The sequence below is a fragment of the Poecile atricapillus genome, chromosome 1 (genome assembly GCF_030490865.1).
Source record: "Poecile atricapillus isolate bPoeAtr1 chromosome 1, bPoeAtr1.hap1, whole genome shotgun sequence".
NCBI classification, from domain to species: domain Eukaryota; kingdom Metazoa; phylum Chordata; class Aves; order Passeriformes; family Paridae; genus Poecile; species Poecile atricapillus.
Window position 1 is genome coordinate 9137825 of NC_081249.1, and position 20349 is coordinate 9158173.

General features: G+C 34.2%; 1 protein-coding gene across 1 annotated transcript in view; it reads left to right on the forward strand.

Moving 5' to 3' along the window:
- The window catches only part of CFAP47 (cilia and flagella associated protein 47), a 262195-nt gene that overhangs the window by 104634 nt on the left and 137212 nt on the right, over positions 1-20349 (forward strand). The window contains 4 exon segments of the mRNA XM_058829276.1: positions 3087-3267; positions 13105-13301; positions 16852-16995; positions 18553-18726. Coding sequence (XP_058685259.1) covers positions 3087-3267; positions 13105-13301; positions 16852-16995; positions 18553-18726 — 696 coding nt within the window.

Consider the following 20349-nt stretch of genomic DNA (forward strand, 5'->3'; position numbering starts at 1 on the left):
TCTCATCCTACACCTGTCCAGCTTGTATCTTTGGAATTTGTGCTCTTCATAGGCACTCAGGGGTCAAGAAGGATTTTTTGTGTTCTTCTGTATCATTATGGAAATTTGTAAGCTCAGTGTAAAGAATTTGTTTTAAAAAAAAAACTGGTGTGGATTTTTTTTTGAGGAAGAATCATGGTGTCCTTGAGCAGAGAAGGTACTGGAAATAAAAAATTGCATTAGATATGTTTGAGTGGGAATGAACTTTTCTGAAAAGGATCTGTGGTCAGATTTCAATTTGCTGAATTTACAAGTGAGACCAATCTTCTATATTACATCATTTACCTTTTGCTATGGGACTAAGGGAGATGGCAAACACCATTGATCATAGGGGTTCTGAGAGACCAAGATAATAAATTTCTTTATTCATGAGAACCAGTTTTAGAAGTTAATTTCTGGAAGGAAGAAATGGTGCTAAATTAGGATTTGAAGAACAGTAACATGCAAGGAAAGAAAGAGGTGCCTCAGCACCCTGTAACAGAATCTGTCACCCTTCACACATACAAAGTGCAGATGGTACTTCTAAGAAAATACCTTGGAAAGTCAAAAAGCCCTTGAAAAATATCAAGTTTAATTCTGATGCTTTATGTATCCTCCATTAATTTTTAAAAAAATATTCTAAGAAAGTAATTAATCCTGGTAACTGAATGCAAATACTATTCTTAGCTGATAATAAGACTTCCACACTTGGAATATTGTGAACCATCAGGTTGATGAAGTAGAAGTGCTTGGAATTTGTCTTTTTGCCACAGAGAGGCCTTATATCTGCGTTGATCATGAGAGTTAAAAAATATTAAATTCTATTTAACGCTCACTGCCCACAAAAAGGCTAAAAATTGGAGCAGTTGCAACATTCATCTGAATTGTGTTGATGTTTTCTCTTGGAAATGCTAGCCTATGAGGCAGCAAAGTTTAGTCCTGTGTATGGTTGCAGAATTTTCTTTTACCACTAGGTCTCTCATTAAAAATGTTTTCATCATCATAATCTATGAACATTTCAAATATTTTAAATCTTCATAGATTATGTAATACTAACCAACTGGATTCTTTTCCTAACATATTTAAAAATGAGATAACATGAACAAAGATCTTAAAGTCTTTCAGTGAATTTTTAAATAATAAGACATTTCTTCAAGATAATTATAATTAAATTGTGTTCAGTGCGCCAGGAAAGGTCATCTTAAAATTATTTTGTCAATTAAAATTTAACAAAACTGTATAATCATGTTGGATTTTTATTTTAGTGTTTGAAAATAATCTAGTTATGAAAATAATTTTTGGGTATAAATTTATATTTGATTATGCAGAAGATCAAGTCAAATTTAAACTAGTAAATATATGTAATTCTTTTGGTTCAGAACCTCCCGTTATAAGTTAGAATGATTTTTTTTTTCCACTGCAAAGTATTCTGACATTTCATTCCTATCAGAGAGAAGTGGAACTTTATTGCAATTTAAATGGCAATTGAATTATTTGTACCTACTGATTTTTTAATTAATTTTGTGTGTGTTTGAGAGTAATGTCAGAGTCCAGTCTTGTATGACAGAAATGAGTAATCAGTGAGCTATGATTTTCAATTTTTCCTGCACCTTCTGCAAATTAAATTTGCACAAGTTGTGCAAATACAGTAATAGAAGAACTATCCTAACAATTTGGTTTGCTGTGAATTTTTTAGTCAAATACATCTGTCCAGTTGCTCTTCATAGAACAAGAAATTTCAATAATTATCTGTTTCTATATTTATTGTGCCAAAAAAAATCTATATTAACAACTAAATCTTAACAGCTTCCCAAACTCCATGTGTACATTTTTTTTAACACTATCTTGACACTATGGAAGGATAGATTAATGGTCAAAACAAAGCAATGTCAGAGTATGGGTCTACTTTCTAAAACCAGCAAGGGAATTTGAGATTTGTATTAAAACAGGGGTAAAACAAGCAAACCAAAAAACCCCACCACCAAACCAAAGCAGAACCCAAACCTAGTTGAGTTAAACAGTAATTTGACCATCTTACACCTAATGGCAATCTTTAAGAACATTTGCTTTTCCTTTTAAATTGTGTTTTTGAGTTCCCACAGTGGATTTGCATTCCTTGGCCTCCTGAAATATGTACTATGATACCTGCAGTCCTGGCAGTATTTTAAAGCAAAAGACTTTGAGCATAAACCAGTTTTCTTAGCAAAACATGAATATTTTCATATTTATCTTCATCCTGGATTTGCTTCAAGATAATTCACAAAAGTCATTAATTCAAAGCCTTGTCTGTAAAAAAGACATTACTAGGTTTAAAATTTGTTCAGCTTACAATTACTCTTGAGCATTGCAATTACAGTGTGTTATTGGATTGAAAAAGGCAATTTTGAGCAAGCAGTGTATTAAATCATTGCAGTATTTTTGCAATGGTATCTTACAGGAGTCAAATTAAGTTCATTAAGAGGTTCAGATGCCTATACTGAGCTTGCCTTAATATACTGTGCTAATCCTTTACTAATATGTTTCATGCTGTTGATTAGAAATGCTTTTTACTAAGAGGAAGAGCTAACTCGTCTCTAGAATTGATTCTAAATGCCCTAATTTCTGAAATGCATTTTCAACAATTAGATATCAGTTAGCTAATAGTTATTCCTTGCCAAAAAGCAAAATAATTTTTTTTCATGCTTCTTATTACTCAGAAACTTTATGAAATAGGAGAAGAAGCATCTTTCTACCACTGATACAAAATATTTTTCTTTTTATTCTTTTGTTATGGTTTTAATTTTTTGTTTTACTTTTTTTGCCTGTCCTGCATATGCATAAAGGCTAGCCGAGTTTTTTTCTGGGTAGGATGTGGTTTTACTGTAAATTTCAAAATGCATTTTTCTTAAACAAATGTTTCAGATGATGTCTAAAAATGTATTTTTTATTTTGAAGGCTCACTCAAAATTGCTATGTAAGTTTCTTAATTACTAATTCAGTTTTAGAATTAAGCCTGGACAATTTTACATTCCTTAACCTGAAAATTTTACACAACTGTTCATCTGTACACATTTCTGTTTCCATTGCAGAGACACGCACTTCTGAAACCTCGTAAGCGCCCGTCAGAGATGAAGTACGTGGATTACAGTGTAGAACTGAGCATGAAACACTTCTTTGAAGTTCCTAAAAAGTTCTCTATTCCAGTGTTATCTTCAGCCAGAGTTAATTTGGACACTTCATCAGACAAATGTCCTGCATCTCAGAAAACAGGTAAGAGTCTTAAAGGTGATGAATTTGACTGTATTCTTTTGCCAAGATAATCTTTATTTTTAAGGTTTCCCTGAGTAGATCTAGAAAATGATCTTTCTTTCCTTTCAACTATTGATCAACTTTGCCTTTCTCATCACTACCCAAGTTCTAAATATTAGCTCAAACCAGTGCTTTCCACTTGCCATTTGTTTATTGGTTTTCTCAAAGGCACACAAGCACAGGAGACTTGCTCTAAAAGACAAATTAATTTGGTCTGCTTATCTGACAGATCCTGAATTTATCATTTCTCCCTTCTACTTCTCATCCAGCACTGTTCTGTGTTCAAATTGTGCCACTCATATCACTTTTCTTTTCTTTGCCCTCCTCAGTCAGTCAGAGGGAGATTTCAGCTAATGATGTCCCACATCAATGAACAGTAGTGCAGTACCTTTCAGAGTGACCTTGCCATCTTTGGTCACTCTGTTGTCTCTAATTTTTTATAGTATCTTAAATTTTATACTGAAATCTTGTTGGTTTTTTTTAAAAATGCTTTGTTTAAACCTATAAAGCACTCTAGGTTGCATTTCTTAAAAAAAACTCAAAACAACTTGAGCCATTGAGATAGCTGGAGTCTGGGGAAAATGAGTTTCTGAGGGGAACTTCATGTAAATCTGAAGAAACTTGAATTATACATAGTCCATATCTAGTTTTGTTTCATCAGTTCTTTTCTTAATCAATGTAGTCCTTCTGCATATTTCTTCAGTTCACTTCTCCAAGTGTCTCTGGAATCAGTTGTGCTTTCATGGTGTTTGTTTTGATGCTAAATGTATATCTTGTGTTTTTGTTTCTGTTACGAAATAAAAAAAGGAATCTATTTTTTTTTTTTTAAAGAAGTTTTTGTTAGAGATACTTTAACTGAAATATAATTTAACTGCTATAAAACATTTTAGGGTGTGTTTTTAGGAAGATGGCAGCAGTAGTTATGGCAGTATTAGAAGCAAGATTGGTGAGGGACTACAAGGGCAGTCAGCGGAAGTTTTAGAATAGATTTAACGCTGAAGGCTGGAACATGTCATGTGCAGCAGGATATTTAAAGCTTAGCTGAAGCTCTTTCATTGTCAAGTTAATAACAATGTGTTTGTGTCATAATTAGTGTAGAGGTGAACTAAAAAAAAAGTCAATGAGTGTTTTAGGAGATTCTTTGGATTATGCTGTAGAAGAGCAGAATAACAGCTGGGGGAAAGAGAACCAACTCTGCACACAGAGATCTGATGTCCTGCCAGGATCTCCATCATGGTCTCATAACAAAGGTTCTTAACTTACCAGCTGGCAGATCACTGTTGCTTAGGAACTGCTCAAATTATTTTAGAAGTGGAAATGTGAATGAATATAGCTGAAAAATTTACAATATTAATTGCATTGTATTCACTACAAAAAATGTTGTGAATAAACTACATTATAGTAAGGAATGTAGTAAATTAACTACATTACAGGGAGGAAAAGTAGTTATTTTACTCAGTTCATGCTGTTTCTTTATTCATGAAAGGATATTAAACAAATACTTGAAAGAGGAGAGTAATCAATGTAAAGTCAGATCATACCAGAGTGTACTCAATCTTTTTGATATATATTTTTTCTTTCTAGGATGGTTTATAGTTACATGAGGAAATAGAAATGTCAAGATGAGCAGAGAAATAAACGGGGCTTTTGTAGTGAATTCAGAGGTGATGAGGTAAAGAACATCCAGAAAGGGAAGCTGAGATAATCATGTGACAGCATGAAAACAAATATTTGTTCAGTAGGAAGACTTTGCCAACTGATTCAGTGTATTTATTGCACTAATGAGGAAACACAGGAGAATTTACAGGCTCTAACAAAACCCAGTATTGTGACAGAAGTCCCTGGCTGGTGGTCCTTGGCAAACCATTGGTCTCATCTGAAAATGTTGACATCATTGTCTGAGAAAGCAGCAGTATTTTAGCCATGGCTGTAGCTTTCCTCGGGGTGGGAGTAGCTGGTTCTCTGAAGAAATGACACTGCTTAGATTTATGAAGAAAAACAAAGGTGGATGCAAGCTGACTAAAATCAATCTTCAGATCAGAATTTCTTAGATTGCAGAAGCAGGAAGTGTGCAACCAATATTTTTAGAATTGTGCCAACAGGGAATTAGAAGGTAAAAAAATTCAATGCCTCTCAAAACATTTTCTTGTAAAATAGATCTTGTTAAATGAACTTACTACATTTTTGTCATTGTTTACAGATCAAATAGATAAAAAGAGTGCAGTATGTTTACCTTACTTCAAGTGTGATATCTTGATCAAAACCCATACTGCATACTTGGATAGATCTAAACTGATACATTTCCAAGACTGCAAACCTTTAGAAAATATTGTTCACTCATTATTGGAGACATCAGAAAGGGGATCCTTAGGAACCAGTAGTTATTGCACAATGTTAGCTACATTTCACTAGTTTAAAAGATTTTATAAAGACTTTGTTGAGTTAGGAATGACATAGATTTCATGAAAATAGTTAGTTGGAACTCTTATATAGTTACCAGATATGAATTTTAGCGCAAGCAAATTTGGAATTCTACAGAGTCTGCATGCTAAACCATTTGGTATGTAAGAGGATCATGTCACACACCATGGTGGTTGTTCACCTTTGTCTCAAATGGGATCTTTAAGAGCTTTAGTTTCCCTCTGTCATCAGAAATAGCCTGGGAAATAATTCAGTCTCCATATATAGCTCAGGAGAAAGGTAATTGACAGTAAAACTGCAATGCTTTACAAACCAAAGAATGGTAGATTGAACATTCAGAAAGTCATGTTAGGCATAATAGAAAAACGTTGCAACATTGAAATATGTTGCCTTTTTCTTAGAGGAGTGTTAAGAAAAAATGAGAAGGATAAAATGTCAAGTGGGATTAAAATAATGGCTCCAAATTTTAGCAATAGGGAAGTAGCATCCAAAACCATCTCCATGCTTCACCAAACTGACAAGTTCCTTCGAAGGTGAAAGCACGAGAAACTTTGAATAGAGAGCTTTTATAGCTCAGAGTTGTAACTTGAGCTGTAACTATTTACCGGTGTCACTGATTTTGTAATGCATGTATGTGTTTATAATTTCTACCATTATTTAAGATTTCCTGCCATGCAGTCTTACTTTACAAAATTGTATCTGTGCAAATGAGTATGCTCTTCCTGCAGGTGAGGACCATGTTTGGTAAGTCAGAGCTATTATATTATCTCAGTTGAATAGCTTTTATAAGCATTTTTTCTGCTGAATATTTGCTGGTCCTGTCCAGCAGCACAATACCCACTGTGGTTAGGAAAGAAGGACATAGCTGTGGATTTTTGAGCAGAACTGTGAAAACTAGTGGAAAAGTCAGTGCTATTTGTCTTTTCAGCAATTAATCAGCTGAAAATCAGCTCCAACTAAGTTTTAACTAAGCAGAACAACTTCTTATGCAGTTTGGTTTCTTTGAACAATGTGTTTTTTATGCTAAATAATGTTACATATCAAAGATGAAATAACATAGGTAGAAAGGGAAAGAGCTTTTTTTTTTGCATGTCTCTCAAAATGTTAGAAATCTGCAAAGCAGCAGAGTACCTATCTCACAGTGTGAACTGAAGCTGTCAGCTCTACTTCCCACTCTGTGTTCTTCTGACATCAGCCCCCTTGTTCTTTCATCAAAGGATTTGTTGTAAAATTTTGAAAAACAAGGATCCTTGAATGCATAACTGAAAAAAATACAGTGCAGGTATTGAAAAGTGCTGTTATTGTATTATGAAGGAGAACATAATACTGGAACAGCACATCCAGTTCTTGTTCCACACTTCAGAACGAAGGTTGTAAATGAGGAAGGGTTCAGCCAAGTTCTATAGTTATTTTCAAGGTCTTGAAAGATTGAATACCTTGATGACTCTGTGATCTCTGAGTGAAAGAGGTTCCTTTCAGGGTACCTGTAGCTATTTAAAAAGGGAAAATATGTCTGACTGTGAAGATTCTTAAGTGCTCTGTGCAGAAAGCACAGCATTTTGTACATAAAACAGAGATTTGTAATGAAACAATTTATGATTCCTGTAAAATTATATGAATGAGAGGTTTATAAAGTACAAACAAACTCAAGAGAAACAAAAGTCTTTCTAACACTCAGTCTTTTAAAGAAGAAAGTGGAAGCTTTCCTAAGATACACACTTTTGCTCTAAATTTTAGGTTAGAGCTTAATATAAGAATTATTTAGTGAAATTCTAATGCTAAGAGAAACATCTAATAATAGTGTTTTACTATTAAATAAGGATTTATCCTAGAATGAGGAAATTCTGGAATTTTCTGGACTAGGCTATGCCTTTCTACATTGTAATGTGAGACTGACAATTGGTTTGAGTAATGGAAACATAGGAGTTCCTGAGACAGAGCACTTGACAGAGCTGCCCGTGACAGTTCATCGATACCGCAGCACCCGAGTACTTTATAAGAAAGGCTTCCTGTTTCTTTGGTTTTCTTTTTTCAGGCTGTTTTTTTTTTTTCAATCTTCTGCCTTGAAATGACTTTAGATTACCACTTGGGCTATTAGCAGGAAACCTGATAGCAGTACCCTTGGACTAGACGATTTTAAAAGGAAAGAAAATATATGTGAGTAAATGATTGACAGCAGTTGCTGTTCTAAACATTGCAGCAGCACACTTCAGTATTAACATATCAATACCTTATTTTATACCTTTTAACAATAACCAAATCCCAACATGAAATGATAAATACATAAATATATTCCATCAGTTATGATAGATGTGTGCAGTTCTATAAGGTAGTGGTAGATTTTAATTTTCATATGGAGATGCACCTGAACAAGTGTGTCCTGATAAGCACTTTCTGTATTTTATTAGCATGTGCCTTATTGAGCTTTTCTATGGCAAGCATGTACTGGGAATGCTTTTTGACGTTCTATATAGTTTAGGGTTTTCCTATGTTTATAGAAATAAACATAAAAAACCTAGGTCTGAATATAAAATTAAGACCCCTTTTTTGGTGGCTGGGTTGTACTATTTCACATCAAAACTGTCCATAAATTAATAAAGTTCACAATTAATTTTCAATGAAAAAATGTTGTTGCACTGTGCTATCTAATTTGGATTCAGTATCAAAAGCTAATATTAGAGTTCTATTGCCTCTTCCTACAGGATTTGACAATGTTGGCTCCCTGCTGTTACACTTAGAAAGAAAATCCAAGAAGAGTTCTCTTGTTTTTCTTTTTTTTTTCACCCCTTTCTACCCAGTGAATAATGAGAAATCTTTCTCTACAGAATTGTCAGGAAGTGTTAGATATTTTCTACTTTCTCAATAATTGTTCCTACAGTTAATTTATTCAGATTGTTCAGACTTCTTTGTGTCTTTTGGTAAAGCAACTACTGACTTAATTTTTTCTCTTTTTTTAATAAAGAAAACCTTTCCTCAGAGAAATCTAGATTGAAAAAAGAGAGGTACCACACCACAGAAGTCTCTAGCTAGCTCTTAGTATATCTTTTCACTATAAGCCTTCATTACTAATTATGCATTAACTTACTATTTTGCAGTAAGTAATATAAAAGACTTGGTTTTGATGTTCTCTCCATGTAATATTTCCTTATGCATTCAGTGCAGTCTTTGTAATCATTCTGAGCTCTCTTCCTTGTTTTCAGGAAATTTTGTTTAGCCTTCCAGTCACACAGAATCAGTTTTGAATGTTTTTTGTAAATTTTGTGTGTGCTTTAGAGAGACCTTAGCTCTGACTGTGTTGCAATTTTAGATCAAGTCTTTGAATTATACTCTTATTTTATCAGTGTAAATTCCTTATAATTTGGCTAATCCCTTTCAGCAGGGGCTATTCATCAAATGGCTTAAGAAAACACCATCATGTCATGGTTCTTAAAGCTGTATTAAGTAAACTTGGCAGCATTTCCCACTGGTGTAGTGACTACTTGTTTCTAAAGTGTCTGTGAGTATTTTTCATAAATATTAGGGACAATGATTATTAAACAACCAGCTCCCTACAACTAATTTATTGTAGTGCCACACAGCTCCTCACTGGCTTCTGCGTGATACAAAAACACAACTGCTGAGTATTCATAACAAGACATTGAAAAAAAGTGTCTTCCATTTTAATTTTTAGATCAATTAAATTTTAGGTTAATTAATTTAAATCAAATTTTAGATCAATTAAAACCTTTCATTCTTTTTTCCCCAGTAGATCTTCCTTTTCTGATTAAGAATATTTCACTTTTTATTTAGATATGTAATGCTATACTGTATTTAAACAGAAAAAGGAACAAATAACCAGTTAGTAAATTTTTTAGGAACTCTCCTGCAAATGTGTTTGGTTAAGATAAAGTGAAAGGAAATCATAAATAAACATACACAGTGGTAGCAAAAAAATTTCAAAACTTTTCAGCACTCAATAAGGGATATAAAAGAGCAGTTGCATTTTCACGAGTACTGTGTTGAGTGATGTTCTGATTCAGATGAGCCCATTTGAAGACCTAATATATAAGCAAAAGTGAGAAGTCTGGATTCTTAATTATGTTTGTTTATTTAACCTTTTAGGAGCCCATACCTGCAAACTCAGTCTTGAAATTAATTCAACCAGCTGTTTGTGACACATTCATAGTGTCAGAGACTGAGATAAGTTCAGTGAGAAATTTAGCTTTGAAATTCCAAATAGATAGAATCATCATTGCTGAATAAAAGCTAATGTGCAATTATTTGATGAACTGCTGAAGGCCCATACTTTCCTACCTTCACAAATTATGACAACAGATTGTGGTGTGGAAGAGTAGCATTTCTATATTTACTCATTTCATCCTCCCACAATTTGTAAGAAGGCTAAACAGTGATTACTATGGGCCGTTATTATTACCTTACAGAATATGTTTTTCCTTACATTTTGATGTCAAAACAACTGTCATTAGTTTTCTTTGAAAGGTACTGTTTGTAGGATAATGCAGTTAGAGGATTTTGAATTCAGGCAGATTTAAAATGACGAGTTGTAATATTTTTAAGAACCAGAGGACATGAACTTTGTTAGTTCTGGTGATCAGATTGTGTTTTGTAATAAATAAATGACACAAAATGCCAGGCAGTAGCCAGAGGACATGACCAGTGCCTGTTTGCTGTAATTTAGTTTTCCAACAAAGCGTGGTAAAATTGCACACTAAAAGTTTAGTTTTTGAAAATGCCTCTGTTTTGACAACTGTCTCACAACAAAGCCCAACATGATCAAGTGAATGTTTCCTGTAGGCATTTGTCAGACATAAATCTAGAAAATAAAAGTGTCAGCTTATTTCACATGGAATGCTTCCCTGTCGAATAATAAAAATCCTGTGTAGAGATGGAAACTGTAGCAAACCCCTGCATTGCTCTGCCTGGCTTTTCACTGTTGAGGAAATGCTTGCAGCATCATTCTTTTTGATGGATTCAGACTCTGCTTCCTGCTGCATAGGAATTAAACAAATTATGCCCATGACTTACTGTTGACACTCTTGTCTCAGAAATTGTTAGGTAAGCCAGTTGTGGCCCTATGGATTATGTTGATTAAATCTTTGACTATAAACTTAAATTAATCTTTGTTGAATGTCTTATGAGACTGAGAGAACAAAACATGCTAAACTGAGACATTTTTAAGCCCAGTTTACTTTATGGTATTTAAAAAACATTTTGCAGGGAAAAAATTCAGTCTTCACCTATGATTTGTGGACAAATGATTTCTTTAGTTATTTTGATTTGGAGGGACCATGTATGACTGCAGAAGATACTTAGCACATTGAATAAATGTAACCAATTTACTTGCTTTCCTTTTGATTCATTGTAATTGAGTATAATATTTAAGTTATTCAACTGACTTATTCTAAAATGTATTTTCTAAATGCATAAGAAGATAAAAATATTAAAGTAATGCCATACTAAATATTATAATCATGGAATGTACTTTTCATGGTTTTTCTTTTTAAATTTTTCTATAGGACACATTTCTGTTTGAAAGTGTGCATTTCAAATATGGGTCCCACTCAGGGAAAAATAACCCTAGTTATTAATAACTAAAATTTCCATGTAGTGCAAGAAAGTAGAATTCGTACAGAAATATATTGGATCTTTTGGTATACTGTATTTCTTCAAGTACAGATTTAAACATTAACTTGAAATTAAAGTATTTAAAATGTGTACTTTAAAGAAAATTTTTTATTTAAAAATATTAAAATAATTCCTGTTGACAGGGACTGTACTGATGGATTGAAGAATGCATAACTGACAAACTCAGTTTATTTCTGTGGAAGATAGCCCATGGGGATAATAATTCAATGCTAAAATAGGACATATTGGTAATAATTAAAAGATTACCAGGCCATTAATCTTGTCTTTAAAAGAGAACAAATGAATTATTTCAGAGAGAGTTAACCCTGAAGTGCAATTTGTAATCTTTCTGATAGTCTAGTAATGTTAAAAGATGAATATGTCAGTCTGTGTGATTTGTCTCTTGAACTTAAGCTTTTATTGTGGAAAAAAACATAGTGATGTTTGACACAGTGATGACATAAAGCCACAAGAAAACTTCAGTTAGGTGTTCATTTTCAGAGGTGAGATGTGAATACATGAGGAGCGCTGCTGGGTGGAAGAGAATGAGCAGCATTGCAAATGAAAATTGATTTCACTTTCAAAATTCAGTTGTTGTCATTGAAGATATCAGAATAGTTTGAATCCAGTTGTCATGCATACCATCAGAAAATAAGCCAAATGAAGGAGAAAAGGGAAAATTTCACAAGACTTTGTTTGGTGCTCCCCGTCAGAGAGAATCGCATTGTTTGGAGTTTTATCTGTAAGGTTCTGTTGTCTGTGACTTCCTTTATCATCTTTTTCCAGCTTTAGGCATTAGTTTCTAGCCTTGTAAAATAGTGAAGAGAAATCAGTCTTTGTTACATGTAAGACTCCAGTTTTTACAGCTGTAGTCTTCATGTGGTTTTTCAGGTTTCTTAGAGACCCTTGGGACTGAGGAACTCTTTATGTCCATCAGTGGAGTTCCCCGTGTGCCTTCTTTTTTCCTTTGGAATGTGTCCTGCAAGGGCTACCAAGGGGCTTAAAATCCTGTGGAAGAGTCTGATCTTTTCTGTAAGCAAGAAGAGAGGAGGAAATCTTTGCAGCAGACTTGTTAGACCTGGCTCTGTTCAAAGATGGACAGCATTTGTATTGCTTCTTCCTTGCCCTAGAGATTACGGTGGGGAGTTTTCCCTGTGTGCTGCAGATTGGGAAAATGGGACTTTCCATGAATCTGTTTCAGCTTGGACACCCCTGATGATTTTAGAAACTCACATTTTCATTCCAAAATTTGGCATAGAAAAATGTCTAATGAACTGTCAGGAGAACTACTACATTTAACACAATTTCAGTAGTTGCTGGGGGTTCTCAGCCAAATATACTGTACTGTCACTGGTATCTGTGATGGTAGCCATTGACAAAAGTGTAGTAGCTTGTATAGTTTTAAAAATATTTAAAGAAATTCATATATGTTAAATTCTACTACTAGATTTAAGAGACATTTTAAAGTAACTCTCTCTGTGCACTGCTAAAATCACTAGAAAATATTGCTTACATGCTTCGATATACCATTTTTTGGAAACTAACTTATATGGTAACTCTCCTAAAACTGTTGTTTCTTGGAAATTATTGCATATACTGCTGGGGAGACTCTCCTACAGTTTATTGGAAACCTGTTCAGATTCTGCTTGTGAATTCAGTGTTCCTGAAAAGCTTTACACCACACCACAATATATATACATCTTTTATATATAGGGGAAAAAAAATATTTGTTTTTAATATTTTTTTTTTTAGGTGGAATTGATACAGTTGAGTTTCCTCTAAAATTCACTCCTAAGCATGCTGGTTGCTACCACTGTCAGGTTATTCTGAAGTCGTCCTGTGACATTCGTGTCTATGAGGTTGAATGTGTGGTGAATGCAGACCAGGCCGATGCACAGCTCGAATTTCTATCTCCAGCTTACCAGATGGTGACTCAGGAAATTCCAATTGTAAGTTCACTCTACTGCTGCTAACTAAATTAAGATCAATACTGTTAAAATTTGCAGTACTGAAATGCAGAAATGCATGTAAATACTGACTTGAGTGTTATTTCCCAAAGCCCACGTTGTAGATAATAGAAAACCTGTGGAGAAAAATAATTTACTTCAAGTTAATTATTAGTCTGATGGGTTTAATTTTGATATTTTTCTTCTGAAAATTGTTAGTCTATTATTTAATGATGTTATCACAGTGAAAGTGAGAAAAGTCGTTATTTAATTTAGGAAATAACTACACTATTACTGAAGAAAAGAAAAAAAGATATGCTGAGGAATAAAATAAAAGAACTGTATTACAGTGTGTATTACACACCACATTACAAAAAAATGTGGTAAGCATAGCCAGTATATCGTGTATAGTTTTATCATATCTATTTTGTGTATGAAACCCTTGGCAAATGAGAAGTAAGACCAGAGCAGAGATGGGTGCAATATCATCTCTCTCAGAAAATTATTGGTCAAATTTTAGAGAACTTAAATAAAATAAAAAAAACCAAAAAACAAAAAACCAAGCTCAAAACAAACAAACACAACAAAAATTATAGGGAAGGAACTTAAGCTGTGAGAGAAGGAATAAAGATTCTTTAAAAGATAGAACCAGTAAAATATTTCCTGAGGTCTGAACTACAGTTTTGTCCATGTACTTTTGATTGTAGAGCTACTAAGGAATACTGTTGAGCTAATTTGTAGAGAAATTATTTTGACATTTTGCAGTCAAAAGAGTGGGGGCAGATTCAAACAAGATGACTGAATATCTGGGGAAAGATCCTACTGAATTCTCTGTTAAATATTGAGAATAGACAAGGAACTAGTACCTCAGAAAGGAAAAAAGAAAATACATTTTACAGTGCTACCTCTTCTTGCATACAAGTTTTAAGATATTATTAATTTATGTATTAAACGCTGATTTATTTTGAATGTTACATTAGCCTAAAAACAACTGATACATAACACAAAAAGGGGATTTTCTACCTTGCTTAAACAGACACTTTCTAAACAGATTTGCTTTATTCTTCTGATGGATTTATTTTTCACTTCAGAGTGTTCACTTTTCAGGAGTTAGATATTTTACATTTCTATGTTACTCATTCTAGTTGGAGCTTCTCCAACTACCAGAAATTTTCCCATATTTTTATATTTTTATTAGCAGTATTGTATTTGTCATTTAAATTTTATTAATAATCTGTGGAAAAATATATGCTCATTGTGGAACTGGAGTTACTCAGTCTGCTAAAATTAGTTTCTTAAACCAAATATTTAGTGCTCAAAGCACTTTTTACAGACACAAGCAAACCAACAGTCCTAACGTGTGTTAGGTGGAACACTTTCTAATGGAGCAAATGAAGTGGTCAGCTGGTTTGCTTAAAGCCATGCAGTGAATTAGTGACAGAAACAGAGTAAGAGCCCAGCTGAATCTGAGATCTGTGACTGGTTTCTGTTGGAGTTTCCATAATTTTCTCAAGCATGAGATGAATGTAACTGTTCCATCTCTGCCTTTCACACTCTGCAGGTGTAGGTCCAACACAATTATTATGTACCTTGGGTTGAACCACCTGCAGTCCTGTGAGGAGATTCTGACTCCGTCAGCATTAATTGTGTTTAAATTAATTCACTTGACAGGCTTTGGATGAGATTTTCCATTAAGCAGAGATCCTGAAGGAATTAGATGATTAATTAATTAAAGCCACTAATGAACAAGTATAAGTCAGTAGAATGTAACAAATATTTTCTTTCAATTTTCTAATGTTTATGGTTGTCCTTAATATTTTCCTTTAGAAGACACTTTTAGACAAATTCATGCCATGTTAGAAGGATTTGTTACAAAGGAATTTCACAGTGACCATTTTTGTCAACTACATTTCTCCAGATGACAAGTTTTTGTGTTAGAGATTAAGAAGAAATATTTGTGTTACATATTGATGTAATCATCACTACTGTAGATAAAGGAAACATCTGATACCAATTGTACTAGAAACCACTGAAAATAAAACAACATAAGCACCCAAATTTTCACAGTCCTCCAGAACCTAGGCCAATCCTGATGATGTTTTTCCTCTGTCTAAATTTTAAAATGTTAGATTAGCAGAGAGTGATGACCTGACAATTTTATACCTGGCCAGCTGGTTCTTAGATGGATAAAGCTTTTCCTGATATTGTGGAGATAAAAAAGCATGATAATAAAAATAAAATTTTGTTGTCTTTTTTCCCCTTTCATTTTATCGTTGGCATGAGGACATCATGCTTTTTTCTTTTGTATTTTCTACCAGTGATGATGTCATTGTTATTACAGAATTGGAGACATGGTGATGGAAGTTTTTTGTAAAACTGAGGCACTACACAAACCTCAACATTCCACACAGACCTTGACTACTGGGAAATTTGCCAAGTAACACTGAAGCATTAATCATACATATTAATCAGACCTTAGATACATGGTACTGCAGGTGTGGGTAGCTCTGGATTAGCTCTCATGACCACAGGTTTTTTGATTCTGAGACTTTCAGAGACAGAAACAAAGACTGAAGTATCATCTCTATTCCCTGAAATCCACTTTTATCTCTGATATTTGTATGCAATTCTCCATGGATGAAGACCTTTATAGGTCAACAGATTACCTCCTCTTCTCATAGATCAAATGAGATTAATCTTCTCTGTTTGACAAGGCATGAATTAGCTCATGAGTGACAGTTTATTTTATCTTTCAGATGAGTGTTATTTATTTTATTTTTTTACAGACTGGATGTTTGGTCACTTGGTTCTTTCGAATAGCAGGAGGCTGAATAGGATGATTTTTTTTTTACTATTTTTAGGCAGCCTCTAAGCATATATTATGAAATGTCTCACTTTTTACCATCATCAAGCAGTTTTGTGACACATCTGGATGCAAGATAAACATGTTTCTTCAATAGACACAGGCTCATACTGCTCAAGACAGGCATTCTTTAAAGTAGTTTTGTCTCTTGAAAAAGCAGATTCTGAGAACACAGGGCTGTAAATTCTCCTTTGGTGATGGAGTTCTCAATTCCTAAGACTGATCCTGTAACAATGTCAGTGGCCAAATGAGGCAATATCTGCCAGCACACCACATCAGCTCTTCAAAGGGGCGGGCCAAGATTTTCTGCAGATGGAATAGGAACACAGTTTTGTCAAGCATTAAACAGCACCATGAAGATACTTGTAAATGTTTAAAATGATACTTAAAAATTCCATCTTGACCATTAGCTAGATCATGCTCATGTTCTTCTAATGAGTATTCCTGCTGACAGTATTGCTACTGAAAGTAGGGGTTCTGTACCTCTGGCTGCCAGGAATAACAGATTTATCATTAGCTTGTTTCATTTTTAAAATACACTGCTTTTATTCTTCCCAAAGGCACTCTGAGCCAGTACTTGGAGAAAATGAGTACTGTGCTCTGATGTGGTGGTAGCTGCAAGTGAAAGCTGAAATGCACATTAAAAAATTTAAACGCATAATCTAATTTACATCTTTGATTTTCTTTCAGAGTAACTTATCCTGTGAGGACTGGAGATTTGAAGCAACTTTGGAAGGACAGTGTTTTCATGGCCCTTCTGTAATAAATGTGCCTGTAGGTGAAACAGTTCAGTATCCTCTCACGTTCAAGCCGGTTGCTGAGAGTGTAATAATGGTAAGAGAGAAATTAGTTTCAACATTTGAAATGGATGCTTTCACCAATAAAATTAATCACCAGTATCCAAATTATGAAAGTGTTTAGACAGTTGCTAATATTAAAGCATCTGCTTGAGAGAGAGGAAGGGTAAGATTTACTGCTATCTGAAGTAAAAACACAAATGAACTAACTTTGTAAACCTTATGATTAGTTATGATAGATTTCCCCATCACATATTCTCATGTCTATTTAATTTTCTATTATATTCTTTGATTCTATTGATTTCTGTGAAATTCTTCAATCCTGCAGTTTTTCTGTAAATATTCCAAACATTTATCACAAAAATATACATTGATATTCTGAATTCAAATGCTTGTATTAATAGTTTTTCATTACCTTAATAACTAGTTAGTATTCTCATTGCATGCCTACAGCACAAATTAATTTATGTGAAGAGTACTTTATTATCAAGTTAAACCACCGTTTCACAGCTGCTTTTGCCATCAGAGTAGCCACTGTTCCAAATGCTAAAATGATGAGCAGAGCAAGGGCTATAACACCTTTAGCAAGAAGCTGCATTTGTGGTTTTGTCTGTGTCCCCAGCTGAGAGAATTTGACTGTAAGTTGTTGTTGAAATATGTGAACTGCCAAAGATGAAAAAAAATTGTTCTTTGAAGCTTAAGTAACCCTTCTGCATGTGTTACCAACCAAATGTAATGCAGTTTTGGCATCCAGTATTATAAAATTATTAAAAGCCAAAAGCTCTGAATCCTTTGATGACAAAATTATTATGGAGAACATTTTAGCTGAATCCCAAAATCATCCAGGTTGGAAGAGACCCCCCAAGATTATCTGGTTCAGGTGTCAACCCAACACCATCATAGTTACCCCTAGACCATGTCCCAAGTGCCACATCCAGATGCCTCTTGACATGGTGACTCCACTTTCCTTGGGAAGTCATTCCAATGCCCAGCCACTCCTTCAGTAAAAATCTCTTTCTAATGTCTAATGTCTAATCTGAATCTCCCCTGGCACAACATAAGGCCATTTCCTTTCAATATTTCACTTGAGACATAGGGAAGAGACCCATCCCCACCTCACTACAATCTCCTTTCAGGTATTTGTAGAGAGCAGTGCAGTTCCCTTGAGTCTCCCTTTCTCCAGGCTCAACGCTGTGCTCAGAAGACAGGTGAAATACAGGTGGAAACACTCAATGATCAAAGTTAAATATTATATGATAGGCAAGGAGGCATGAGATCATATGTTCTTGGAAATGTTTTTTTTTTTTTTTTTTTCAAAGAAAATCCAAGAAATAGAAAACCTAGAAATATGAAAACTTTATATTGTTGAATTTCATAGTTTAGAAAAATTGAAAATGAAAGGTTTTGGTTCTCTCATTTACTTCTCTGTTTAGAAATGGGTTTATTTAAGAACTAGGAAAGAAAATAGGAGCCCTTTCTTGTAAGCACTCTGAGTCACCTGGATTTGTGATTAATAAACTAAAGGAGTTGCTTTGGCAGCCAAAGGGGACTTTTACGGTAATGAAACTTTTTTTTTCTCCTTTCTTTGTCGTAGGGAAGGCTTATTCTGAGAAATGTTACAGCTGGAACACAGAACATCTTTAGTCTTAAGGGAATAGGGAAGAAACCTCTGCCTCAGGATTGCATTGTGATTGAGTGCCAAGTGGGAAAGGTCGCTCATAAAATCTTATGGGTGCACAATTATACCAAGAAGATGTTAAAATACAAGGTAATTTTTTTGCAATAATATGACAAATATTTTTCTCTCCAAGGACTGATTGTATTACAGTGTGTACACTGATTTATTAGAGAAGCAACAATTACTGTAATTGCAGATACACTAATAAAATTAATGTATCCATGAGAAAATTTTCTACAGTTCATAGTATATGGATATGTTTATAGTCAGGAAATCTGTGAGTTAATGTATGATTTTACTGTATGCTTGATGGAAAAAAATATTTCTTCATGTTTTAGTCTGGTTTCTGAGGGGGCAACACTTCTACAGTTGTTCTCTGTTCATTTGCTAATCCTTCCTTCTCCAATGATTTGAAACCTGAGGCCAACTCCATCAGTTTTGAAATTAGAGGGGGCCTGAGAATTACTGGGTTCCTAAAATCTTCATAAAATATTGACTATTACATGAAAAGGAGAAAAATTATTATCCTACTAAGGGCAGGATTGCAGCATGAGCTCTCTAAACATGAATTTCTCATGGCCCATTGGCCTGGCCCAGTTACTGTCTATTGCCCAGCTGTTGTTTCAGCAATGTTGGAGGAAGTTGGGAATACTTTGTGTGTTTGCTGACAGAAGGGAAAATTCAGAGGTAATCATTGGAGCTGTTGAAAGGCAATGGGTCACTGAGAAGGTTAATACAAGTTCTTAAGAAATACGGTTTTATTGATTTCCTTGCTCAAGAATGTATTTTTACTATTAAATATAATCATTATTTTTCATATTTTCCATTAACTATATTTTTAACTGTGTTTACACAAACACATTTTTCTATTTAAAACCACTGTTCTAGTACTGAAATAGCATAATTTTTCCATTGTTTATCTTGTCTGTATGTTTAATTTGAAAGTGATAAAACTATTTCTGTAGCCTTCCTCACCTTCTGTCCCTATGTATTGCATTCCTGTGCACAGAGGCAGAAGGTACATTAGGGCAACAAAGATGAAATTCTGCTTTTCTTCCCAGCTGCAGAGAAGTTCCTGAGCAGGAACATCTTCAAAGAAAATCTGTATTTGTGACTCTATCATGGCATTTAAATCTAAAGCAGATAGTATCCAGATATTATGGCCATACAGTGTTTGCCAGGAGGGCTCCATCTATTGAAGCAATGCAGGAGAGTGGCAGCTAAAAATTGTCAGCACATGTAAATATGTGTATTTAGTTTTCCTTTTGTTGAAGGCTTGAAAATGGGACAATGTACATGCTAGAAGATAAAATTGGACTAGCTGACTAGTGTGGACTTGCAAACTGAGTGATTTTGTTCTCTGCCTTGGTGCCAGTAGGGCCAAATGCTGCTTAATTCAAATTGAAAGGTAATGGTAATGAATGATTTGACCATATGGTATAAAGAGTGACCATGTACATACCAGCAGCAGTGTTCTATTAAATAATGATAATTCATGTCAAAATCCTTCCTTGGATGTCTTCTTGCTAGTCTCCAGTTTTCTAGGTTTCCACTTTTGCAGGTCAATCTACATTTAGTAAACTTCCTATATCACAGACAAGTCCAGGTTCATATTCCTTTTTTTTTGAGTCATTATCATCCCACAAAACAAAGCAGGAAATTAATTTTTTGGGTATCACCAGCTTTGACATTTTTATTTTCAGCAGTCTTAGT